General features: G+C 37.0%; 1 protein-coding gene across 5 annotated transcripts in view; it reads right to left on the bottom strand.

The window, feature by feature from the left end:
* Positions 1–3,146: 3,146 nt before the first annotated feature.
* WDR47 (WD repeat domain 47) overlaps positions 3,147–20,378 on the bottom strand; it is a 58,065-nt gene continuing 40,833 nt past the window's right edge. For 3 of the 5 annotated variants that reach the window (XM_065907579.1, XM_065907583.1, XM_065907588.1), the window contains 8 exons: positions 18,655–18,912; positions 16,571–16,646; positions 14,702–14,859; positions 10,642–10,810; positions 9,951–10,128; positions 9,124–9,255; positions 6,201–6,419; positions 3,147–4,492 (listed from right to left, as the gene is read on the bottom strand). In XM_065907579.1, the coding sequence (XP_065763651.1) occupies positions 4,350–4,492; positions 6,201–6,419; positions 9,124–9,255; positions 9,951–10,128; positions 10,642–10,810; positions 14,702–14,859; positions 16,571–16,646; positions 18,655–18,912 (1,333 nt within the window). In that variant the 3' untranslated portion in view covers positions 3,147–4,349. Of the gene's footprint in view, positions 4,493–6,200; positions 6,420–9,123; positions 9,256–9,950; positions 10,129–10,640; positions 10,811–14,701; positions 14,860–16,570; positions 16,647–18,654; positions 18,913–20,378 lie in introns of all 5 variants that reach the window. The other 2 variants (XM_065907580.1, XM_065907596.1) reach the window with 2 other exon arrangements.

Genomic DNA, 20,378 nt, shown 5'->3' with positions numbered 1-20,378 from the left:
CAATGAACAGTATTTCTTTGTGATCCTGATTTCGATTATTTTGACCATATATACCTATAAGTGGGATTGCTGGATCAAACAGTAATTGTTTTTCATTTTTTGAGGAACCACCATACTGTTTTCCACAACAGCCGCACCATTTGTATTCCCTTCAACAGTGCACAAGACTTCCAGTTTCTCCACATCCTACTTGTTTTTGTTTTTTGGCCACACTGCCTAGCATGTGTGATCTTAGTTCCTGCACCAGGGATCAAACCTGTACCCCCTGCATTGGGAGCACAGTCTTAACCACTGAACCACCAGGGAAGTCCCTATTTTTTTGTTTTTTTGATAGTGGCTCTCCTACTGGGTGTGAAGTGGTTTTCAACTGCATTTCCCTAATTAGTGATAGAGTACCTTTTCACATGCTTATTGGCCATTTGTCTGTCATCTTTGAAGAAATGTCTATTCAAGTCTTTTGCCCATTTTTTAATTAGATTTTTGATAGGAGATATTTATATATTCTGAATATTAATCCTTTATTAGACATGACTTGCAAGTATTTTCTCTTATTTCATGGGTTACCCTTTCACTGTTATGTCTTTTGGCTTATCTCAATTTTTAAAAACACTTAAAACATTTAAAAAATGAAATTTGAGTAATACCCTGAAGTCCAGTGGATAAGACTCAGCACTTTCATTGCCGTGACACAGGTTCAGTCCCTAGTTAGGGGACTAAGATCCCACAAGCTGCATGGTGTGGCCAAAAAAATAAAATAAAAATGAAACCTGAATCAGACCTCTGAAGCTTCTGCCAGGGAGAAATCAAGAAGGTCTGTACCACCCTCCCATCCCCACTCTCCTTCCATGAACCCCCAACTGAGGAGTCAGAGAATGTAGATACTCCAGTTCTCTTCTCTTTCACATGAACCTCCAAGAATCTATTTACTTCCCTGCAGAAGACAGTGTGGATGCACAGGAAAAATGACATGTAACCAGATAGCTATTGAAATAGGATAATTTTTAGTGCTTATTATCTAATGCACTGCAAAGTGAAAATGAATACCCAACATATGGGAGGATGTTCAAGTTTTCCTCCTGACAGTGATGGAAGTAGAAGACATAATTTCATGAACACTTTTTACCATTAAGTTGATCTGGTTTACCTCAAGAAATTGCCGCCCCCCCCTTTTTTTCCTACTTTTAAACACTGAATGACCTGCTATAATATCTGGAATGTGTAGTGCTAAGTATGAAAGTACACTAAAGGAGAATGGCATGTTTTTAGCAAAATTCCCTTCTGCATACCTGAGAGGTAGGAAAACGGTACTATTGAATAGCCACAAACTAATCAGATTTCATTTCTAACGTACTCAATTCAATGTAGCTGCAGTCTAACTTAGAATTTATACATTTTTCCTGGCTTTTATTAATCAACTTTCACAGTATATTCAGGGTAGAAAGTTCTTTAGATAGTGAATAAGAGAAGACACAAAAGTTATGCAGTTCGGAAGGATTAAAAATGGTACTGGCACAAAGACAGAAATATAGATCAATGGAACAGAATAGAAAGCACAGAGATAAATCCCCGAACCTATGGACACCTTATCTTCAACAAAGGAGAAAGAATATACAATGGTAAAAAGACAACCTCTTTAACAAGTGGTGCTGGTCAATCACTTGTAAAAGAATGAAACTAGAACACTTTCTAACACCATACACAAAAATAAACTCAAAATGGATTAAAGATCTAAATGTAAGACCAGAGACTATAAAACTCCTAGAGGAGAGCATAGGCAAAACACTCTCCGACATAAATCACATCAGGATCCTCTATGACCCACCTCCCAGAATATTGGCAATAAAAGCAAAAATAAACAAATGGGACCTAATTAAAAGCTTTTGCACAACAAAGGAAACTATAAGCAAGGTGAAAAGACAGCCCTCAGAATGGGAGAAAATAATAGCAAATGAAGAAACAAAGGATTAATCTCAAAAATATACAAGCAGCTCCTGCAGCTCAATTCCAGAAAAATAAATGAGCCAATCAAAAAATGGGCCAAAGAACTAAACAGACATTTCTCCAAAGAAGACATACAGATGGCTAACACACACATGAAAAGATGCTCAACATCACTCATTATCAGAGAAATGCAAATCAAAACCACAATGAGGTACCATTACACGCCAGTCAGGATGGCTGCTATCCAAAAGTCTACAAGCAATAAATGCTGGAGAGGGTGTGGAGAAAAGGGAACCCTCTTATACTGTTGGTGGGAATGCAAACTAGTACAGCCGCTATGGAGAACAGTGTGGAGATTTCTTAAAAAACTGGAAATAGAACTGCCATATGACCCAGCAATCCCACTTCTGGGCATACACACCGAGGAAACCAGATCTGAAAGAGACACGTGCACCCCAATGTTCATCGCAGCACTGTTTATAGTAGCCAGGACATGGAAGCAACCTAGATGCCCATCAGCAGACAAATGGATAAGGAAGCTGTGGTACATATACACAATGGAATATTACTCAGCCATTAAAAAGAATTCATTCGAATCAGTTCTACTGAGATGAATGAAACTAGAGCCCATTATACAGAGTGAAGTAAGCCAGAAAGATAAAGACCATTACAGCATACTAACACATATATATGGAATTTAGAAAGATGGTAACGATAACCCTATATGCAAAACAGAAAAAGAGATACAGATGTACAGAACAGAATTTTGCACTCTGTGGGAGAAGGCGAGGGTGGGATGTTTCAAGAGAACAGCATCGAAACATGTATATTATCTAGGGTGAAACAGATCACCAGCCCAGGCTGAATGCATGAGACAAGTGCTCGGGCCTGGTGCACTGGGAAGTCCCAGAGGAATCGGGTGGAGAGGGAGGTGGGAGGGGGGATCGGGATGGGGAACAGATGTAACTCCATGGCTGATTCATGTCAATGTATGACAAAAACCACTACATTATTGTAAAGTAATTAGCCTCCAACTAATAAAAATAAATGGAAAATAAATAAATATATAAAATAAAAAAGTAAATTACTACAAGAAATTTAAAAAGAAAGTGATTGTGAGGCTCATCTACTGGCCACACTACTGCCGAGTAAACTGGAGAAACAGCGTTCTAAACTTAAAATCACAGACACTGAGACAGGAATAGTTTAGGTGTGAAGAGGTCTTTATTGAAATAATAGCACAGTTACACTTCTAATACCCTTTCCACTTGTATACAATAGATTAAAAATGCTTGCTACATACAGTGCACAGACAGTTCAATAATTAGAACCAACTCAAATGCATTTAAAATAAATAGCCTATTTAATAATTTAAAGTAAATTACTGTACAATATGAAAATAAAGGTACATAAATGTTAGGATCTACAATACCATAGAAATAAAACCATTATTCTGAATTACACAAAACAGTGCAAGAAAAAAAGTCCAAATAAGCTTTTGGAGTGCAAAATTTAAATTTCCCATTTTAAATTATCATGCAGACATAGCATTTCAAGCCATGCTATAGTCTATGGCAAAGTTTTAAATTTTTAAGAGGAAAAATGCTAGCCAGTAAATTTACTGTACCATCAAGTGTTGCATCACATAACGCTGCTGCTCTGCCTACAGTACAGTTTAGAAGGGAGGTATCTTGTTGCATTCAAAAAATTGAAATGAACAAGTTTCTGAAGCAAACATGTTTACCTTTTAAGCCTGAAACAAAATAATATGAGAAAGTAATAATTATATCCCTGGGTTTAAGAAAAAAGAAAAGGTCTATACCACATAATGCACTAAGAAGCAGGTTTCCATCCATTTTAAAACACCATAATGATCCTTAGTTAAAGTAACAATGTAACTGGAGAGACATAAAATTTTGACCTCTAGCTGAAAAGTGATACAGTATCCTCAGGGGTTGTGAGAAAAGCAAAAGTAGTTTCTGAATACCTATGTTTAATCTGTGTAGAACTTGGTTGCATTACATGTAGTAATATGCTTAAAGTATAGTTCAGTTTCAGTATGTATATAAAACTGTTATTTAGGCAAAGACCAAGGAATGCATTTAATACTAAACTGAACACACATCATCCACCTTGACTTTGAGGGCACACTAACATAAGAGCTCTTCCGCAGGCTTTGGCAACAAGACTACAGACAGCAGGTCACAGCAGCACGCGCTCACGTGAAGACGCAAAGCACTGCAGAATGCCACCAGCAACAGCTCCTATCACAGGGGTACATGGTAAGAAGGGGCTTCCTCGTGCTAAGCCACTTTCCAGGTCAGCCCATGTTCTTCAAATTCGTAACGTTCACAACTCAGTAGTCTTAAGTCTCTGCTTTCACTGCATAGACTGGCATTGGCTGTACTCTATCCACTGTAAGTCCAGAGGGTTACAGTTCTGTCTGCAGAGGATGACAGGAAGGAAAGATCCTGGGTGTGCCATCTGCACTGAATCACTTTGTCCTTGTGTTCCCCCACCACCATTATAGGAAGCTGTTTGGTGAGGTCTCCTAAATTAAAGAAAAGAGATTTGATTTACATCACAGAATATGTATAGATTTCATAGGCTTCCTATTACTTTAAGATACTACAGTGTATAAAAGCCTAACACATGAATATAGTACATTGGAAAGTTTAAACAGTTTAAATCACTGAAGACCTACTTACATGAGCAGCATTTGGTAACACCTACACAGCAACGTGACACTGCTGCCACTCTCCCCTTGAAACTCGCTCACTCCTATCTCCTCGACTTCAGTGCCACGACACCCCAGTCTCCTTTGATGACTGCCCTCTTCTTCCTGACTTAAATTCTGGTGAACCCGGCAGTCAGCTTGCAGATTTGTTTCCTTTCTCCCTCACCTGCTACAAAATTTCATCTAGTACCATGCTACCATAGCCATTTATATACTTACACCATCCATGCCTATTTCATCTCCAACCTTGACTTCTCCACCTGAGTTTCAGGCTAGTATACAAGCAGCTATTTGACATCTCATTTGATTGCCTTAACAGTCATCTTAAGTTTAACTTGTTTAAAGCAAACTCTTGATTTTCTTGCCTAAACCTGTTTCTCTCTCTACCTGTCTTCCTCATCTCAATTAATGGTACCATCTGCTTTGCTCATGCCAAAAACCTAGGAATCAGCACTGATTCCTTTTCTCTCCCTGCCCAAATCTAATGGAAACAAATTAAAATATATTCCTAATTCAGTAACTTCTTACTATTACACCTCCCCCTCTACAACCCTAGTCCAAGCCACCATCATCTCCCATGGAACTGGTCCAGTTGCTTTCTCACTAATATTTATACTTATAATCCACTGTCCCCATAACTCAAAATTATTTTTTAAAATTTCAGACCATATCACTCCCTGTTTTAAATCTTCCAAAGGATTCTTATTCTGCTTTTTAAAACGCCTACAAAACCCTGCCTCTGATTTATTCTCCTGCCTCTGTTTCCCTTGGTTCACTAAATTCCAGCCACACTAGTTTCCTGTAGTGTCATGATTAAACCAAACTCATTCCTGCCTCAGTACCTTGACCTGTGGTCTGTTCCTAGGGTCCTGGCATGGCTTGTTCTTCTCATCAGGTCTCTGTGCAAATGGCACTTCCTGGTGAGACCTCCTCTAGCCTGTCTAGCATAGGTTTCCCCTGTCTACCTTGTTACTTTCTCTTACCTTGATAATTTTTTAATAGCACTAGCCAATACTTAAAATTACATTGTTTATTAGTTTGCTTTTTATTGGCCTCTAAAGTATAATCTCCATCTGTAAGAAAGTTACCTGTCTTATTCATCTATCTGTCCCTAGTTGGTATACAATAAACATCTGCTTAATATATGTTTAAAAACAAAACTAGACACTGGAAATATATAGATTATATTAATACCCTAAGTATTTTAAAGTAGGAGTAAATAGGAGTACATAAATGTATATTTTAACATTTACTATCGTTGAACTCAAAATGATCCAATATAATAAATATTGATTCTTTTAAATATTTTAGAAACCATTTAACAATAAAAGTAAAACTATTCACTAGGTTTAATAATTTGTCACAATTCATCACAATGTATTACCAAGTAATTTGCTCATAAAAACTATAAAACTGAAACTTGAAAATGATGTATAGTCAATCACACTAGATTAACATAAAAGAAAGATCCCAAATACAATAGGAAAGACTTTAAAAAAGGGGGAAGAGCAACTTCCATCACCTTGTAGGTCTGTCACCTTTATTTTCATATCATAGGATCCTGTTAGCAAGTAGTGAGCTCCAGGAGAGAATCGAACAGAGCGGACATCACTGGAATGAGGGTGGTAACTTTGTACCATTCTTCCTCCTCTTATGTCATATAACATGCAGCTGGAATCTTCTTGTCCTGTGGCTAAAAGACGGCCACTGGGATCTACGGCTACAGATGCCACTGCACTGCCTATAGAGCAGGAGGAATGAAAGTTTCAATATGCAAAAATCAGTACAGTTAAACATCAACAGCTATTTATTTTCACTGAATCATACACTAAAGATTTAATACAGCATGTTAATACTGTTCAGTTATGGAAGAATCCAATAGTCAACTAATAAATACTTGCATCCTTAGAAGCAAGATTCTGTGAGGAATGAGAAAGATCTTTTTTTTTTTTTTTTTTGGTCCTCAGAGAGAACCCCCTGGAGCATTACCTAGAGTGCAATAGATGAGCCACTTTTCCCAATGCAGTGTTCTCACTGCTGATTAAGTGTCCAGAATTCTCCTATGCCTAGCTCGGAGTCTAGCTGGGAACAAAAAATTAAATAACAAAATATGCCTTAGGACACAGTGTGGGAAATATCTCTAAGCAACACATGATTAACTACCAACAGGAACTGAACAAAAAATAAGCTCTGAGTCCACAGGTCAGACCCTTTATGCCACACAACAATGCCTCCAAGGGGGTGCAAAATGGTTCTCAGGGGACAAAGAAAATCCTAAATGTTAACAAGGGTTTGTAGCCCTTCAAAGTTTAGCCCTACCAAACCAAAATCTCATTCCTTAGTATTTAATTTCTCTTGTTAGGAAAAAAGTTAATTTTGTTTTCCCCTTAGGGGAAGCAATAATGAAAATAAGGTTCACATAAAGAAAAAAAAGAAAATAAGTTTCACAAACACTACTGTAGACCGAAGTGGCCTGGGAAGACTTCACAGAAAAAAGGGACATACGTCAGATCTTGAAGAACAGTAAACAGTATAAATAAGAGAGAATGCATTTACATGTATTACACATACATGTAATTAAAAATAATCTTTGCTTGAATTTTTGATAGAGAAAAGAGGCTATCAGGAAGAATTACATGAGAAGATGTTTAAAGGAAAAGAATAAAAACATTTAAGGATAGGTACTTTAGTTTGGCTGGAGTTACTTGATTTAACACGGTAACATAAAAGGTAGCTTGTAGCTAAGACATAAAGGCAGGTTAGGGCTAAACCTGTCAAGCATCTTGAAAGCCAGACTGTAGGGTGTGAGCTTGTTCCTGTACAGAATACAACATCACTGCAGGTTTCTAAGCAAGAGACTAGATACTCTTTAAGGAGTATCGAAGTATACTCCTAAAGAGTATATCATACTCTTCAAGTATGATCGAAGGAGTGCTCTAGGAAGATTAATCTACGTGAAAGTGTGTATCAAATTAAAATGGACAGACTACAGAAGGGAACCCACTGTAAGATAAGATAGAATAGCAAAATAATCAAGAGAATAAGAGCCTGAATGTTGACACACAGATTTCAGGAAAAAACTGAATAAACAATCAATAGTCTTGGCAATTAACTGCCTGATTGGGGGCAAAAAAAAGGAAGTGAAAAATGAGCCCCAGATTTCAAATCTAGGTGCATGAGGAAATAAGAGAACCATTGTCAAAACATGGGAAAGAAAATGAGAAGAAGAGAGGATATAATGCGTTTAGCTTTACACATGTGAAGTTTATGGTTACAACAGAAATCTAGGTTCATTTATTCAACAGTTATTACAACACTACTGCTTTGGGCCAGGCACTATGGTAGGTGCTAAATCTACCCTGAGAAATAAAATATATATGACTGCTGCTTTGTGAAACTTAAAATCTATGTATATTGAAGGAGACCAGCAAAAAACACACAAATATATAGTCTTAAGTACTGATAAAAAGTCTAAAGGAAAAAATTAAGTTCAAAGATAGAAATAACAATAAGGTCCCAATTAAGGTAAAGAAGACTTTTCTGGCTAGGTGCTAGAAAGAGCTAAGACCAAATATGAGAAACACTTGACCATGAGAAGACAAGTGAAAGAACATATCTGAGTTGATTCAAAGTACAGAACAGTGTCCACGAAAGCTGACAGGAAAAAGCATTTCAAAGAAAACAAAAAAATTAAGAATGTAAGACAAAAAAAAAAGAATGTAAGACAGGCGTTTTCACTTGGAAAAGTACCTTAGAATTGCTATTAAAAAATAGAAAGGCAGAAAAGGGACTCTAAAATAAAAATAATGGCAGAATACTGTGTCACTCTTAAGATACCAATATTTTAAAAGGTGATCTATATAACACAAAGAGCAGTAACCTCAGTTTACATGGAGCAATCCATGTTAAGTTAAAAAAGTAAGGCAAATATGCTACAATTTGTGTCTGTGTATATGTGTGTTTAAAGCAGAAGGGAAATTATAATGTACACAAACATTTGGTTATATACTTACAGAGTATTTCTAGAATAATAAATAAGAAACTGCTCCCTTAGGGAAAGACACGAAGAAATGGGAATAGGAAGAAAATGATCTATAACCTTTTGTTCCATTTCAATTTCTGCCATATGTATGCACTTAAAAATGTTCTTTTAAAAGGTCTAGGTTCTAAAATGCCCTGCTTACAGAATAATTAGTGCATGATACTTAATCTCCCTGGGTCTCGGTTTCCTTAGCTGAATATCATTTTTACAAATAAAATAACAGATGAAGGCATTTAAGAATTTAAAGTAAATTTAAAGTAAGAATTTACTCAATAAAATACCAAGTATTTAGTTTATATTGTTCCTATTTTTTAACATATTTTGCAGGGGAGAAGAAGTAGGTCAATGCAATTTATAAAGTTTCTTTCTCATATAAATGTATTTAAATTCCAGAAAAACCTACCAGTTCCATGAAAAGTTGTGCCAACAACACGAACACAGCTTGGTACTCGAAGATCCCAGAACCTAACAGTCTTATCTTGGGAACCAGATGCAATCATCCAGCCACTCCAAGTATAAAGTGCTAAAATATGCCCTATAAGAGATCAGAGAGTCAGTTATTACTGTGGGACAGTAATTTTCTATAACACATTCAAAGCTAAGTATTCTTTATTGTTGAGCGTGTTTATAATGTAGTTACTCAAACTGTATGGTAGAGATTTTCCACATATATCGAATATATTGGCAATTTTCAAAAAATTAAATTCAGTAAAACTTGTATCAAAATCATAAACCTTTTGTGGTGAGTCAAATATTTCAGGACATCATAACCAGTACGAAAAAAAAAAGTACCATTTGAAATTATGGCAAATTTTCCAAAGAGGAAACACAGGATTGCGGGGATACATTACCAGCTTTGGAAGGGAGAGACCTGGGGAGATACCTCTGTTTTGTCATGTTCAGTCGTAAGATAATGAGCAAGTCATTTTGCCTTTTCAAGTCTTGCTTTTTTCACGTATAAAATGGAGACAGAACTTCAGGCTTATAAGGTTGTTGTGAGGGTTAAATTAAGGAATTTTGTGCATAAGTAAAGGCTTTAGCAAACAGGAAAATGTCAGCTACAGTTACTGTGCTGTTACCAAAGTTCATGACTTAATTTTTTAAATAAAATGTTCTTCTCCTGAAGAAATCCCTTTTGATGCAATATACCCTCACTAATGAAAATGCATTGGGGAAAAAAGCATGGGATGAACATAAAGAAGAGTAGCATCTGAGACTGATATCACATACCAGTATGTCCACTCAGAGCATGGAGGCCCTGTCCTCTCTGACAGTCAGTTGTATAAATGTTACAATCCCCTGCTCCAGCACTTATCAAAATAGCTCCACCACTTTCTGGGCCTTCCATAAATGCCAAGTCTCTAATTGTCCCATCATGCATACTAAATTCCAGATCCGGTCCTGAAACAGCAATAAGAATTTTAAAAAAAGACGCTGCTCAACTTACTGTGATAATTTAAAGATTGTTAAACTGCCTCCAAACTGACCAAGAGGAGGAGAATGGTAGAATGGTATGCTCTATAGTCATTTGGGGATTGATATAATAATCAATTTCATGTTACTGAATAAAAAAAAATCTTCAAGAAATCAAAATATCGACTCAGTTACCATCATCACTAAAACAGAGCTATATACAGAGTTACCTTCTTGGCTTTTACCTCAAAAGAAAATGAAAGAAAAAAACAGATACTCTAGAAAATATTCACGAATACAATTCTGGAAGTTATTCACCCAGCCACCTTGTAAGAACTTACTAAAAAAGAATAATGCCGCACAAATGCAAGCAATGGGAACGTAAAACAATTCTTAAGGGTATATTCTTAGATCTTACAAAAAACAGGACAGAGCTGTATCAGAGACACGCATGGGCAAACATAAAGAACACACTAGGGGGCTACTGCTTACATACTCGGCCCCTACCTGTTGCATTACAAGTCTCTGCATTGAAGGGCAGCACTTTGACGTATTTGTCATTTGACCCTGTCGCAAGTAACTGCCCACAGGGACTCCAGGCCACACAGTAAATGGATCCTTTGTGATGTTTATTCCTTTTAAAACGTACCACTGGCTGCTTAGGTATGTCATGTGCACTGGAAAGAAAAATTGCAAAAAGATATTTCAATTTCTTGCTTAGTAAATGAATGTGAAGTTTCTGTATCACGGTTCTTAAGGGAGAGAGCAAAAACGTATCAAACATGTTAATAACCCTCTTCAAAATCTTAGATGAAACAAATTTAAGGCATATTTAAAACCAAAATCCAAATATAAAATTATTAACCATTATTATACTAATCTTGAGTCTTATTTCAGACCACATACGGAACAGGATATTTTTAAGTCTTCATTTCACATATTTTTCATGGATTTTAATTCAGAAACTCAAAAGATTTCTAAAAAAGAGCTAATAGTGCTTCCAAATTTAAAAAGTTCGATGAGCATTTCTTAAACATATAATGTGAGCAACTGCCTGGGGCAACGAGAAGACAAAGGATAGAGAAAAAATAATAGCAGCTAGAGCACTGTCCTGAGTTTACTATCTGGCAGGGATAGATGTTTCATGATTATCCACATACAGTAAAGAAGTACTGAATATAAATGTTATAGTCCAGTACAAGGTACTACGCCTTAAAGGATAGGAAGAATTATTATACAAAAAGATGAAAGCAGGTGAACTGCTTCAGTGAACATACAACACAGCAAAGAGACCGGTCCAGCATGCGGCATGGGAAAAAGTCTGTGGGGCTGGGAGAAACCTGGGGCATTCCAGAGACTGAGAAAGACAGGATGGGTGAGCAGCTCCAAGTCCAACTGAGGAAGGTCTTAAATGCCATGCTCCTTGAGAGCTTGGCCTTTAATGGGAAGCTAACATTGGGTAGACTCCAGGAGTTGGTGATGGACAGGGAGGCCTGGCGTGCTGCAATTCATGGGGTCACAAAGAGTCGGACACGACTGAGCGACTGAACTGAACTGAACCGAACATTGGTTTAGTGGAGTAGTAGCCTCTTACCTGTACTTTAAAAAATAGACTTAAGACCTTATTAGGTATAATGATAATATCAAGTCTCTGTAAGAAAATGTATTAATACATGTTTTTGGAGATCCGTCCTAAAGGGTGAAAGGACATATCCATTAAAATACTTCAGCAAACAAAAAGGATGAAGCAAATACAACAAAAATCTTGACAATCATTGCATTTCAGTGTACTAATCTCCACTTCTGTGTATGCTTAAAATTTTCATAAGTAAGAAATTTTTAAAGAACAAGAAATATCTCCTCGTTCCAGCTTACACTTCTCGTAACTCTATGGCTGATTCATATCAATGTATGACAAAACCCACTGAAAAATAAAAAAAAAAAGAACAAGAAAGAATATTGATAAATCTCCAATTCTTAGAAGGTGTTTAACAGTGATAAAAAGACAAGAAAATAAATCAGATCAAAAGATTCTCTTTTCAGTTGCATATCAAGTTTATTGCTGCTGCTGCTGCTGCTAAGTCACTTCAGTCGTGTCTGACCCTGTGTGACCCCATAGATGGCAGCCCACCAGGCTACCCAGTCCCTGGTATTCTCAAGGTAAGAACACTGGAGTGGGCCAACTAATTCTTTAAATGGATTTTACCTTCATCCATTTTGCTCCATCACCACTGCTATCACAACAGCCATTGACAACAGCCTCCTACCTTTCTCTTACCATTTAATCTTACTGTCATTTGACCCAGAGTTTATATCACAGTACTGTTCTGTTGAAAACTTTCAGCAGCTTCCCTCTGCAGTCAACATAAAATTCAAAATGGACACAAAGCTCTGCGTAATTTAGTTCACATCTACTTCTGTAGCCTTATCACACTCCGCTCACCATACTCCAGCCACTCACCATACTCCAGCCGATCTGAACTTGTTTTGGTTCCTTAAAAAGCCAAGTTATTTCTTTCTCACTTCATGATCCCTCTAACCTTATCTTCTTCCTTGTCTTTACAAAGTGTGAAAGTGAAAGTCACTCAGTCGTGTCCAACTCTTTGTAACCCCATGGACTATACAGTCCATAGAATTCTCCAGGCCAGAACACTAGAGTGGGTAGCCTTTCCCTTCTCCAGGGAAATCTTCCCAACCCAGGGATTGAACCCAGGTCTCCTGCATTGCGGGCAGATTCTTTACCAGCTGAGCCGCCAGGGAAGCCCTGACCCGCTCACCTAATGCCGTGACCCCTATCCCAGTGCCTCTGAGTACTCCTCTCGCCTCCAGGCCCAGACCTGCTCCCAGTCTCCTGGGTCCCCCGCCCCCTTCCAATCCCCACCAGCCGTCGACCTCGCCAGGCTCCACTGGCCCCATGACAGGTCCCCTGACCCCGCCTTCTGTCCTTTGTCCTTTTCGGGGTCTCCCGGCCAGCCCCTGACCCTGCCTCTCTCCCGCAGCCCGCAGGCAGCGCAGCCCGCCCCACAGGCATCTTCACAAGGCTAGTTCTATTCACCCACAGATCTCAACTTTAACACCTCTTCTTCAAAGAGGTCCTACTCTGACTCCCCAGTCCCCTCACCTCCCCATTTTACTGTTACAGCACCTTGTACTTTCTCTTCATAGCAACTATCACAATGTATAATTACATTTATGAGTGTGTTTATCTGGATAATGTCCACCTTCTCCATTAAAACAGAAGTTCCATAAGGTCAATAAACATGTCTGTTTTACTCTCAACTATCCCCAAAGCCTAGCACAGAGAAGGAACTCAAAATATATTTGTTAAAAAAAGATTTTCTTTTTCATATAAATCAGTTTATTCAAGAAAAGTCTATGAAACACTTGTGCCAGCATGAAAAACACAAAAAGGGAGAGTCAGTTTAAGATCAGATGAACCCTAAACATATAAAGTCTTTGGTGCTGCCTCCTAATTGTTGCTCTTTTCCACTCTCTGATCTGGAATTCTGCATGTTCTCTCTCATATAATCCTCTAGCACCAAAAATGACATTACTATCACCTAACATGATCCATATTCCTTTTCTTAACTTTTAAATGCTACTACAGACCAAAAGCCTAAATTTATAGTCTCAGATACAGAGATATACAAAAAAATGCAAATAAATAAATAATCTCACCCCTCTGTTCTCCAAACAGGTTATAATAAAAAAAGGCTTAAGGGTTGTAAAAAAATTTCCAAAACACATTATGACATGTACTGCTTTTCATATTTAAAATTTTAAAGCTCTGTGGCTTGTTTTGCTTGAATGTTTTTGTCTACTGGTATGAAAACTATTCCACTTGTGGCCATTTCTCTAACCACAAAATCTACCAAATAGTTCATGCCCATTTATTTTGACAGTAAAACCCTTAACAAATAAAGGGACAAAAAAGAGCCCAAATCCAGTTTTCTGTGAGATTACATCTAAGATATCTGCTTTCTCAGTAACTTTAAAGAATTAGTTGTATACCTAATACCTAACATCATATGCTTGTTTTTTTCTTTTTGGCAACATATACCTTTAAAGATATATCCCTTTTTTTCAAATCCCATAATCTGTTTAAACAAGACAGTAAAATCATAGTTAGGTTGACCAAATGAAAACTGAATCTTTCTAGGTCAAAATGGTCAAATATCACACACCTCAACCTAATACTCCTTTGAAGCTATTAGTATAAGACATTTAAATTTTTCTCCAAGTCTATAACTAGCATTACTTTGTCTTTATGTAATTTAACTAGAATATAAGGATCTTGCAGTTTTTTTAAAAAAAATTAGAAAAAACAGAAATAAAGAAAACTAGGCTACTGAGTAGACAGTGGCCTAATTAAAAACATTTTATGAAAAACAACTTATAAAGTTAATTGGTGATTCTTATATATATTTCCTAAGTATTGAAAACAAAACTGTAAAAGCTTAAAAAAAGGAAAAGAAAAACACTACTGAAAAGGCAATTCTTAAAAAGGGGGCCACATAGCTAAATTAAAAACTAAAGCAAAAGTGGCACTACAAACCATCTCTCCTTACCTTGGATCAATTACATCTGGATAGGCACATACTCTCAGAGTTTTTGAATTTGAACCGACAGCATAGAGACCACCACCGGGATGAAAAGCCACTGCCCTAACAGCTTGTGTGTCTTCTAGGGTATTAATACAAACAAACTGCTTCTTTGATTTGTCATCCTATGGACAGAATGAATACAAAAGTCATTCTATGAAAAAAAGAATCTGAAAGAATTCATCTTTATCCCATTTTAAATTCATCTGAACTGTATTATTCACTTTATCACTTTACCGTTCACTATCAATACAAGCATACATTCTTTTGAATGGCAAATCTAAAATAAACCGAATTTTTCTATTTTTGCTACTCATTGCTAAACTGAGCTTGGACAGCTCATAGACATTCAAGTTTTTCTTCTTTTCTATGACAAAACATAAAAATATGCATTCTTATATTAAGTTCTCTTCAACTGTCAAGAAAAAAACAGCCCACATTTATAGTTCTTACAACAAACCATTATTCATGTTTCTAAAAGTAGGAAATATAAAATACTGTTATTAGTCACTTTAGGGTTAAAAAAAAAAGTTTACCATTATCTCCAGCAATGACTACTTTACTATTTCAAATTCAAATTGTAAAACACCCTTTTAAAACTGTAAAAATGGTTTTAATCGGGACCTTTAATTTCAGCCTCATTTCCACTTTCAACTGTCATCTTGTCTGCTCACATCCCTCCTCTGAGGAAGGAAAACTCTAGAACAGCACTGTATAAAAGCTTTGGTGACTCCTACCATTGGTGTCATCTGAAACCATCCTGCTACCCAGACTAGGACTGGATCCTGGACATCGAACAAAGCCCTCCAGGCTGGGTGTGGTGCAGAGGCCCACCTAAACTTTGTCTTTGTGTATATACTTGACATTCATACTTTCCAAAGGCAAATTACTTCAGCTCTGATTGTATGCTGAGAGCTCTAGAACCCACAGTGATTATATCAATGAAGAGATTATGCATCTCCCTACCCAAACTTTTTTGTATTCAGCAAAACATCCTCACTGGGGAGTAGGAGGTAAACCTGATATATTAGACTCTGTCTTATGTAACTGAATTGAATTCTTATATTATTCATATCAATGTATTTGACTAGAAATACTACATTTTCCATTAAGCCATATACAAGAAAGGCTGACTACCAAATGAATAACACAGGTAGATAAGAAAGAGTCACAACCTTACTTGCTCTTCTCCAGTGTATTTAAATTTTTTAAAAATCCACTGTCATTGAAAAAATAGATTTCACATAAAAATCCAACTTTCTAGGTTTTCTTGAAAATCAAAAGAACTGGAAACATTAGGTCAGCATATTTCTTTGTGAAAGGGACAAATATTCCTATGAACTTATCACAAAAATAATCAACTTTATTCATTTATGTCACCTGTTTGGTCCCATAAGCATCTAAAATAATAACTGTGTTTATGGGATTAAAATTTGAACTAAAGAAAATAAGACAGAGTGAAGGTATATATTAGTTAGGGAAGGATATCTGGTTCCAAAGCAAAAAACAAATGTATTGATGCACAGTCTAAAGGAGTAAAGATATTAAATATCTTAGCTAACTAAACACAGGTTTCAAAGAGTAGTGACACAGCTCCAACTCATGCACCAAGGTCACCACTGAACCATTAATATGAATACTCTCAAAATGTGATTTCTCAGCAATCCCTTCATTTCAGTCAGTGAAAACTCAACCACCTAGAGATTACTACCACCATTAACAATAAGGACTACTTAAAGATGGTTCTTTCCTTAAATTGAGAATTCCTTGACAAGTAAATATACTTCCTTTGCAAGTAAAATAAAAATAACAAAACCTCCTTCCCCTAAGTATTACCTCTTCCTCTCTTGATCTTGACAGATTGCCTGAAGAATCTCCAAGAGGTGGCTTAATGACCGAAAGTTCTGATGAACTGTGTGAATAGAAAGAAATTCAAGTACCATTTACTGTTTTTGAATATCAAAACAGGAACTAATTTACCTTTTCAATCTCTAACATTTATTTCTTTGGGTGTTATTTATTTATAACCCACACTGATCCCAGTCATAATTACTCTCTGGAGCCATTTGTTAAGAGATGCTAGATTCTATAACACGAAGCACAGTTAGTTGTAAGGAAGGAATGAGAAGCCATTCTGGGAAAAAGATTAAGTCAAACTGTACAAACCACAGTTTTCATTCCAATCCCAAAGAAAGGCAATCCCAAAGAATGCTCAAACTACCGCACAATTGCACTCTTCTCACACGCTAGTAAAGTAATGCTCAAAATTCTCCAAGCCAGGCTTCAGCAATACATAAACTGTGAACTTCCGTATGTTCAAGCTGGTTTTAGAAAAGGCAGAGGAACCAGAAATCAAATTGCCAACATCCGCTGGATCATCGAAAAAGCAAGAGAGTTCCAGAAAAACATCTATTTCTGCTTTATTGACTATGCCAAAGCCTTCGACTGTGTGGATCACAATAAACTGTGGAAAATTCTGAAAGAGATGGGAATACCAGACCACCTGACCCACCTCTTGAGAAACCTATATGCAGGTCAGGAAGCAACAGTTAGAACTGGACATGGAACATCAGGCCGGTTCCAAATAGGAAAAGGAGTACGTCAAGGCTGTATATTGTCACCCTGCTTATTTAACTTATATGCAGAGTATATCACGAGAAACGCTGGGCTGAAGGAAGCACAAGCTGGAATCAAGATTGCCGGGAGAAATATCAATAACCTCAGATGTGCAGATTACACCACCCTTATGGCAGAAAGTGAAGAGGAACTAAAAAGCCTCTTGATGAAAGTGAAAGAGGAGAGTGAAAAAGTTGGCTGAAAGCTCAACATTCAGAAAACTAAGATCATGGCATCTGGTCCCATCACTTCATGGGAAATAGATGGGGAAACAGTGGAAGTAGTGCCAGACTTTATTTTTGGGGGGTTCCAAAATCACTGCAGATGGTGACTGCAGCCATGAAATTAAAAGATGCTTGCTCCTTGGAAGGAAAGTTATGACCAACCTAGATAGCGTATTAAAAAGCAGAGACACTACTTTGCCCAACAAAGGTTCATCTAGTCAAGGCTATGGTTTTTCCAGTGGTCATGTGTGGATGTGAGAGTTGGACTGTGAAGAAAGCTGACTGCCAAAAAATTATGCTTTTGAACTGTGGTGTTGGAGACGAGTCTTGAGAGTCCCTTGGACTGCAAGGAGATCCAACCAGTCCATCCTAAAAGAAGGACTGATACTGAAGCTGAAACTCTAATACTTTGGCCACCTCATGCAAGGGGTTGACTCACTGGAAAAGACCCTGATGCTGGGAGGGATTGGGGGCAGGAGGAGAAGGGGATAACAGAGGATGAGATGGTTGGATGGCATCACTGACTCCATGGACATGAGTTTGAGTAAACTCCAGGAGTTGGTGATGGACAGGGAGGCCTGGTGTGCTGCGATTCATGGGGTCGCAAAATGTTGGACATGACTGAGTGATTGGACTGAACTGTACAAATTACATAGTAAGATGTCCACTACCTTTTCCCTGCTTAGTTCCAGAATCCTGGTCACTATGGTTAAATTTTAACCCAAGAAGGAAACTGGATTGCTCTTTAGAACAATTATCTGGTCCAAGAGAAAAGACTAACAGAAACTAGACAGCTGAGGGTCCCACAATAAAACAATGTTTTTATTTAATCACTTTTTTGTGAGGCCAACAGGTAAACAGATGCATCCATACCTGTGGCCCTTCTTTCCAACTAGCCACTTTAAAAAAATACCTCACTTCTTACAAATGCTTGAAGAAAGCCTCCTAAATAAAAAAAACAGAGTCCAGGAAATTCCCTGGTGGCCCAATGGTTAGGACTCCATGCTAAGGGACACAGGTTCCAACCTATTTATTAGTTTGAAGTTAACATTTCCAGGTCTTACAAAGTAAAGCACTTACCTTTGATTTCCACAAGGTGATTCCTCAAGAAAAGGTATATGATTTACTGAGCCAGGAATACGAGGAGTACTTGCATGAATATTTGAAGCATCATGGGTTAATCTCTGACTAGGGTCATGGGGTGGTGTAGAAAAACTAGTTGCAGAAGAATTATTAGATCCATTGCCTTTGCTCCCATTACATTGCTGGCTGAGCACTGGTACCTCATTACCAAGGCTATCCATTCCAATATTTAATTCTCCGAGCTTTTGAATGGACCTGTAAAATAAAATAATGTAATTATATTAAAATAAAAACTTAGTCATATTCCTAACATATCAAATATTGAAAGTCTGAGATGGTAAATACATGCACATATAACATATATGACAAGTTTAGTACCAAAAATTACCATCATCAGTTTAAGACACAATCAAGAAACTGCAAGAAGATCCAAATTTTCCTATAAGTACCACTGTAAAAGAGATAAGACATAAGAGGTATCACTGAATTTTTAAAAGTACCTTTTACCAAACAGGAAAAAAAAAAAAAAAACTGTTTTTCTTCAGCATAACTTTGGTTCAATTTTCAACATGAAAATTAATTTCCCAAAATAATAAAAATATCACCAATACCAAATTTCTCACCAACAAATCAAAACAAGCCATTTTCTTTTCATTTCATTTCATGAAATGATATTACTGTCTAGTAATATCATATCAACTAGAAAATGGATGACTAGTGCAAACCATGATGGGACAAAGTCAAGTGGCATCCCCGTTATTCACACATTCACTCATTCAATCCATTTATTCATTCTACAAAAACTATTTGCCAAGCTCTGATCTAGGCACCAGGGAGACTAAACAGGGAGCAAAACAAGGTAGCCTGAGCGCTTTTCCCTCACTGCAAGTCAGGATTAGCCTGACTCCTTATTCTGGACTCGGGGCTCCAAAGGGCACTTTGGAAGAAGCTGTCAGACTCTCAAGATTTAGCCAAGAACTGGCCCAGAATCACTTTCTCCAGCCTGGATGTAATATTAGAGAGGACTACATCCCTTTACATAAAGGATGGTATTACTAACAGGTGTTGTGGTTCACTGTATTTTCTAATTTTTTAAACATTTAGTGTTCATGTATGTGTGTATGCGTGTGCACTTGTGCATGCGTGTATGTGTGGGTTTAGGGTTTTTAAAAGACCTTAAAAGATCAGTGTAAAATTATTAGAGGAATTGGCAGCCATTACTAAATATTTGTCAGTTAAAAATTTTAAGTAATCTATGAAACACTAATGTTGTTAAATGCTCCCCATATTAAAAAAAAACAAGTCTTCAGTCAAATAAATGTGGGAAATGCTAAGTATAGAGAGTCTAAAGTGCTAACATAATTTTGTCTCTCTAAGGTTAGGGAAAATGGAAAAATAAATAAATAAATAAATAAAGTTAGGGAAGATGGGAAAGGGGCAGAATATGCCTATAATAAGAGCCAATTATTAGTAACAGAAAATATCAGAAGTAGTGATACAATACTGTTAATAATAAGCCTATCATACTTTAGTTGATTTTTTTCACTAAGTTCTATTATATAACATGACTCTTATTTCTCTAACTTTTTCTATGCCTCTGGAAAGGAAGAAGCAAAGTTTAATCCTGGAAATGATATTCTGCTGCTAGAATGACTTGAAAGACTAAACCATTAAGGGGGAAAAGATATATTTTAATTTCTAGTTTCTATCTCTATTCAATT

The sequence above is a fragment of the Muntiacus reevesi genome, chromosome 1, assembly GCF_963930625.1.
Source record: "Muntiacus reevesi chromosome 1, mMunRee1.1, whole genome shotgun sequence".
Taxonomy (NCBI): domain Eukaryota; kingdom Metazoa; phylum Chordata; class Mammalia; order Artiodactyla; family Cervidae; genus Muntiacus; species Muntiacus reevesi.
The sequence above is the reverse complement of the archived record's forward strand: the minus strand, read 5'-3'. Positions and strand labels throughout refer to the sequence as shown.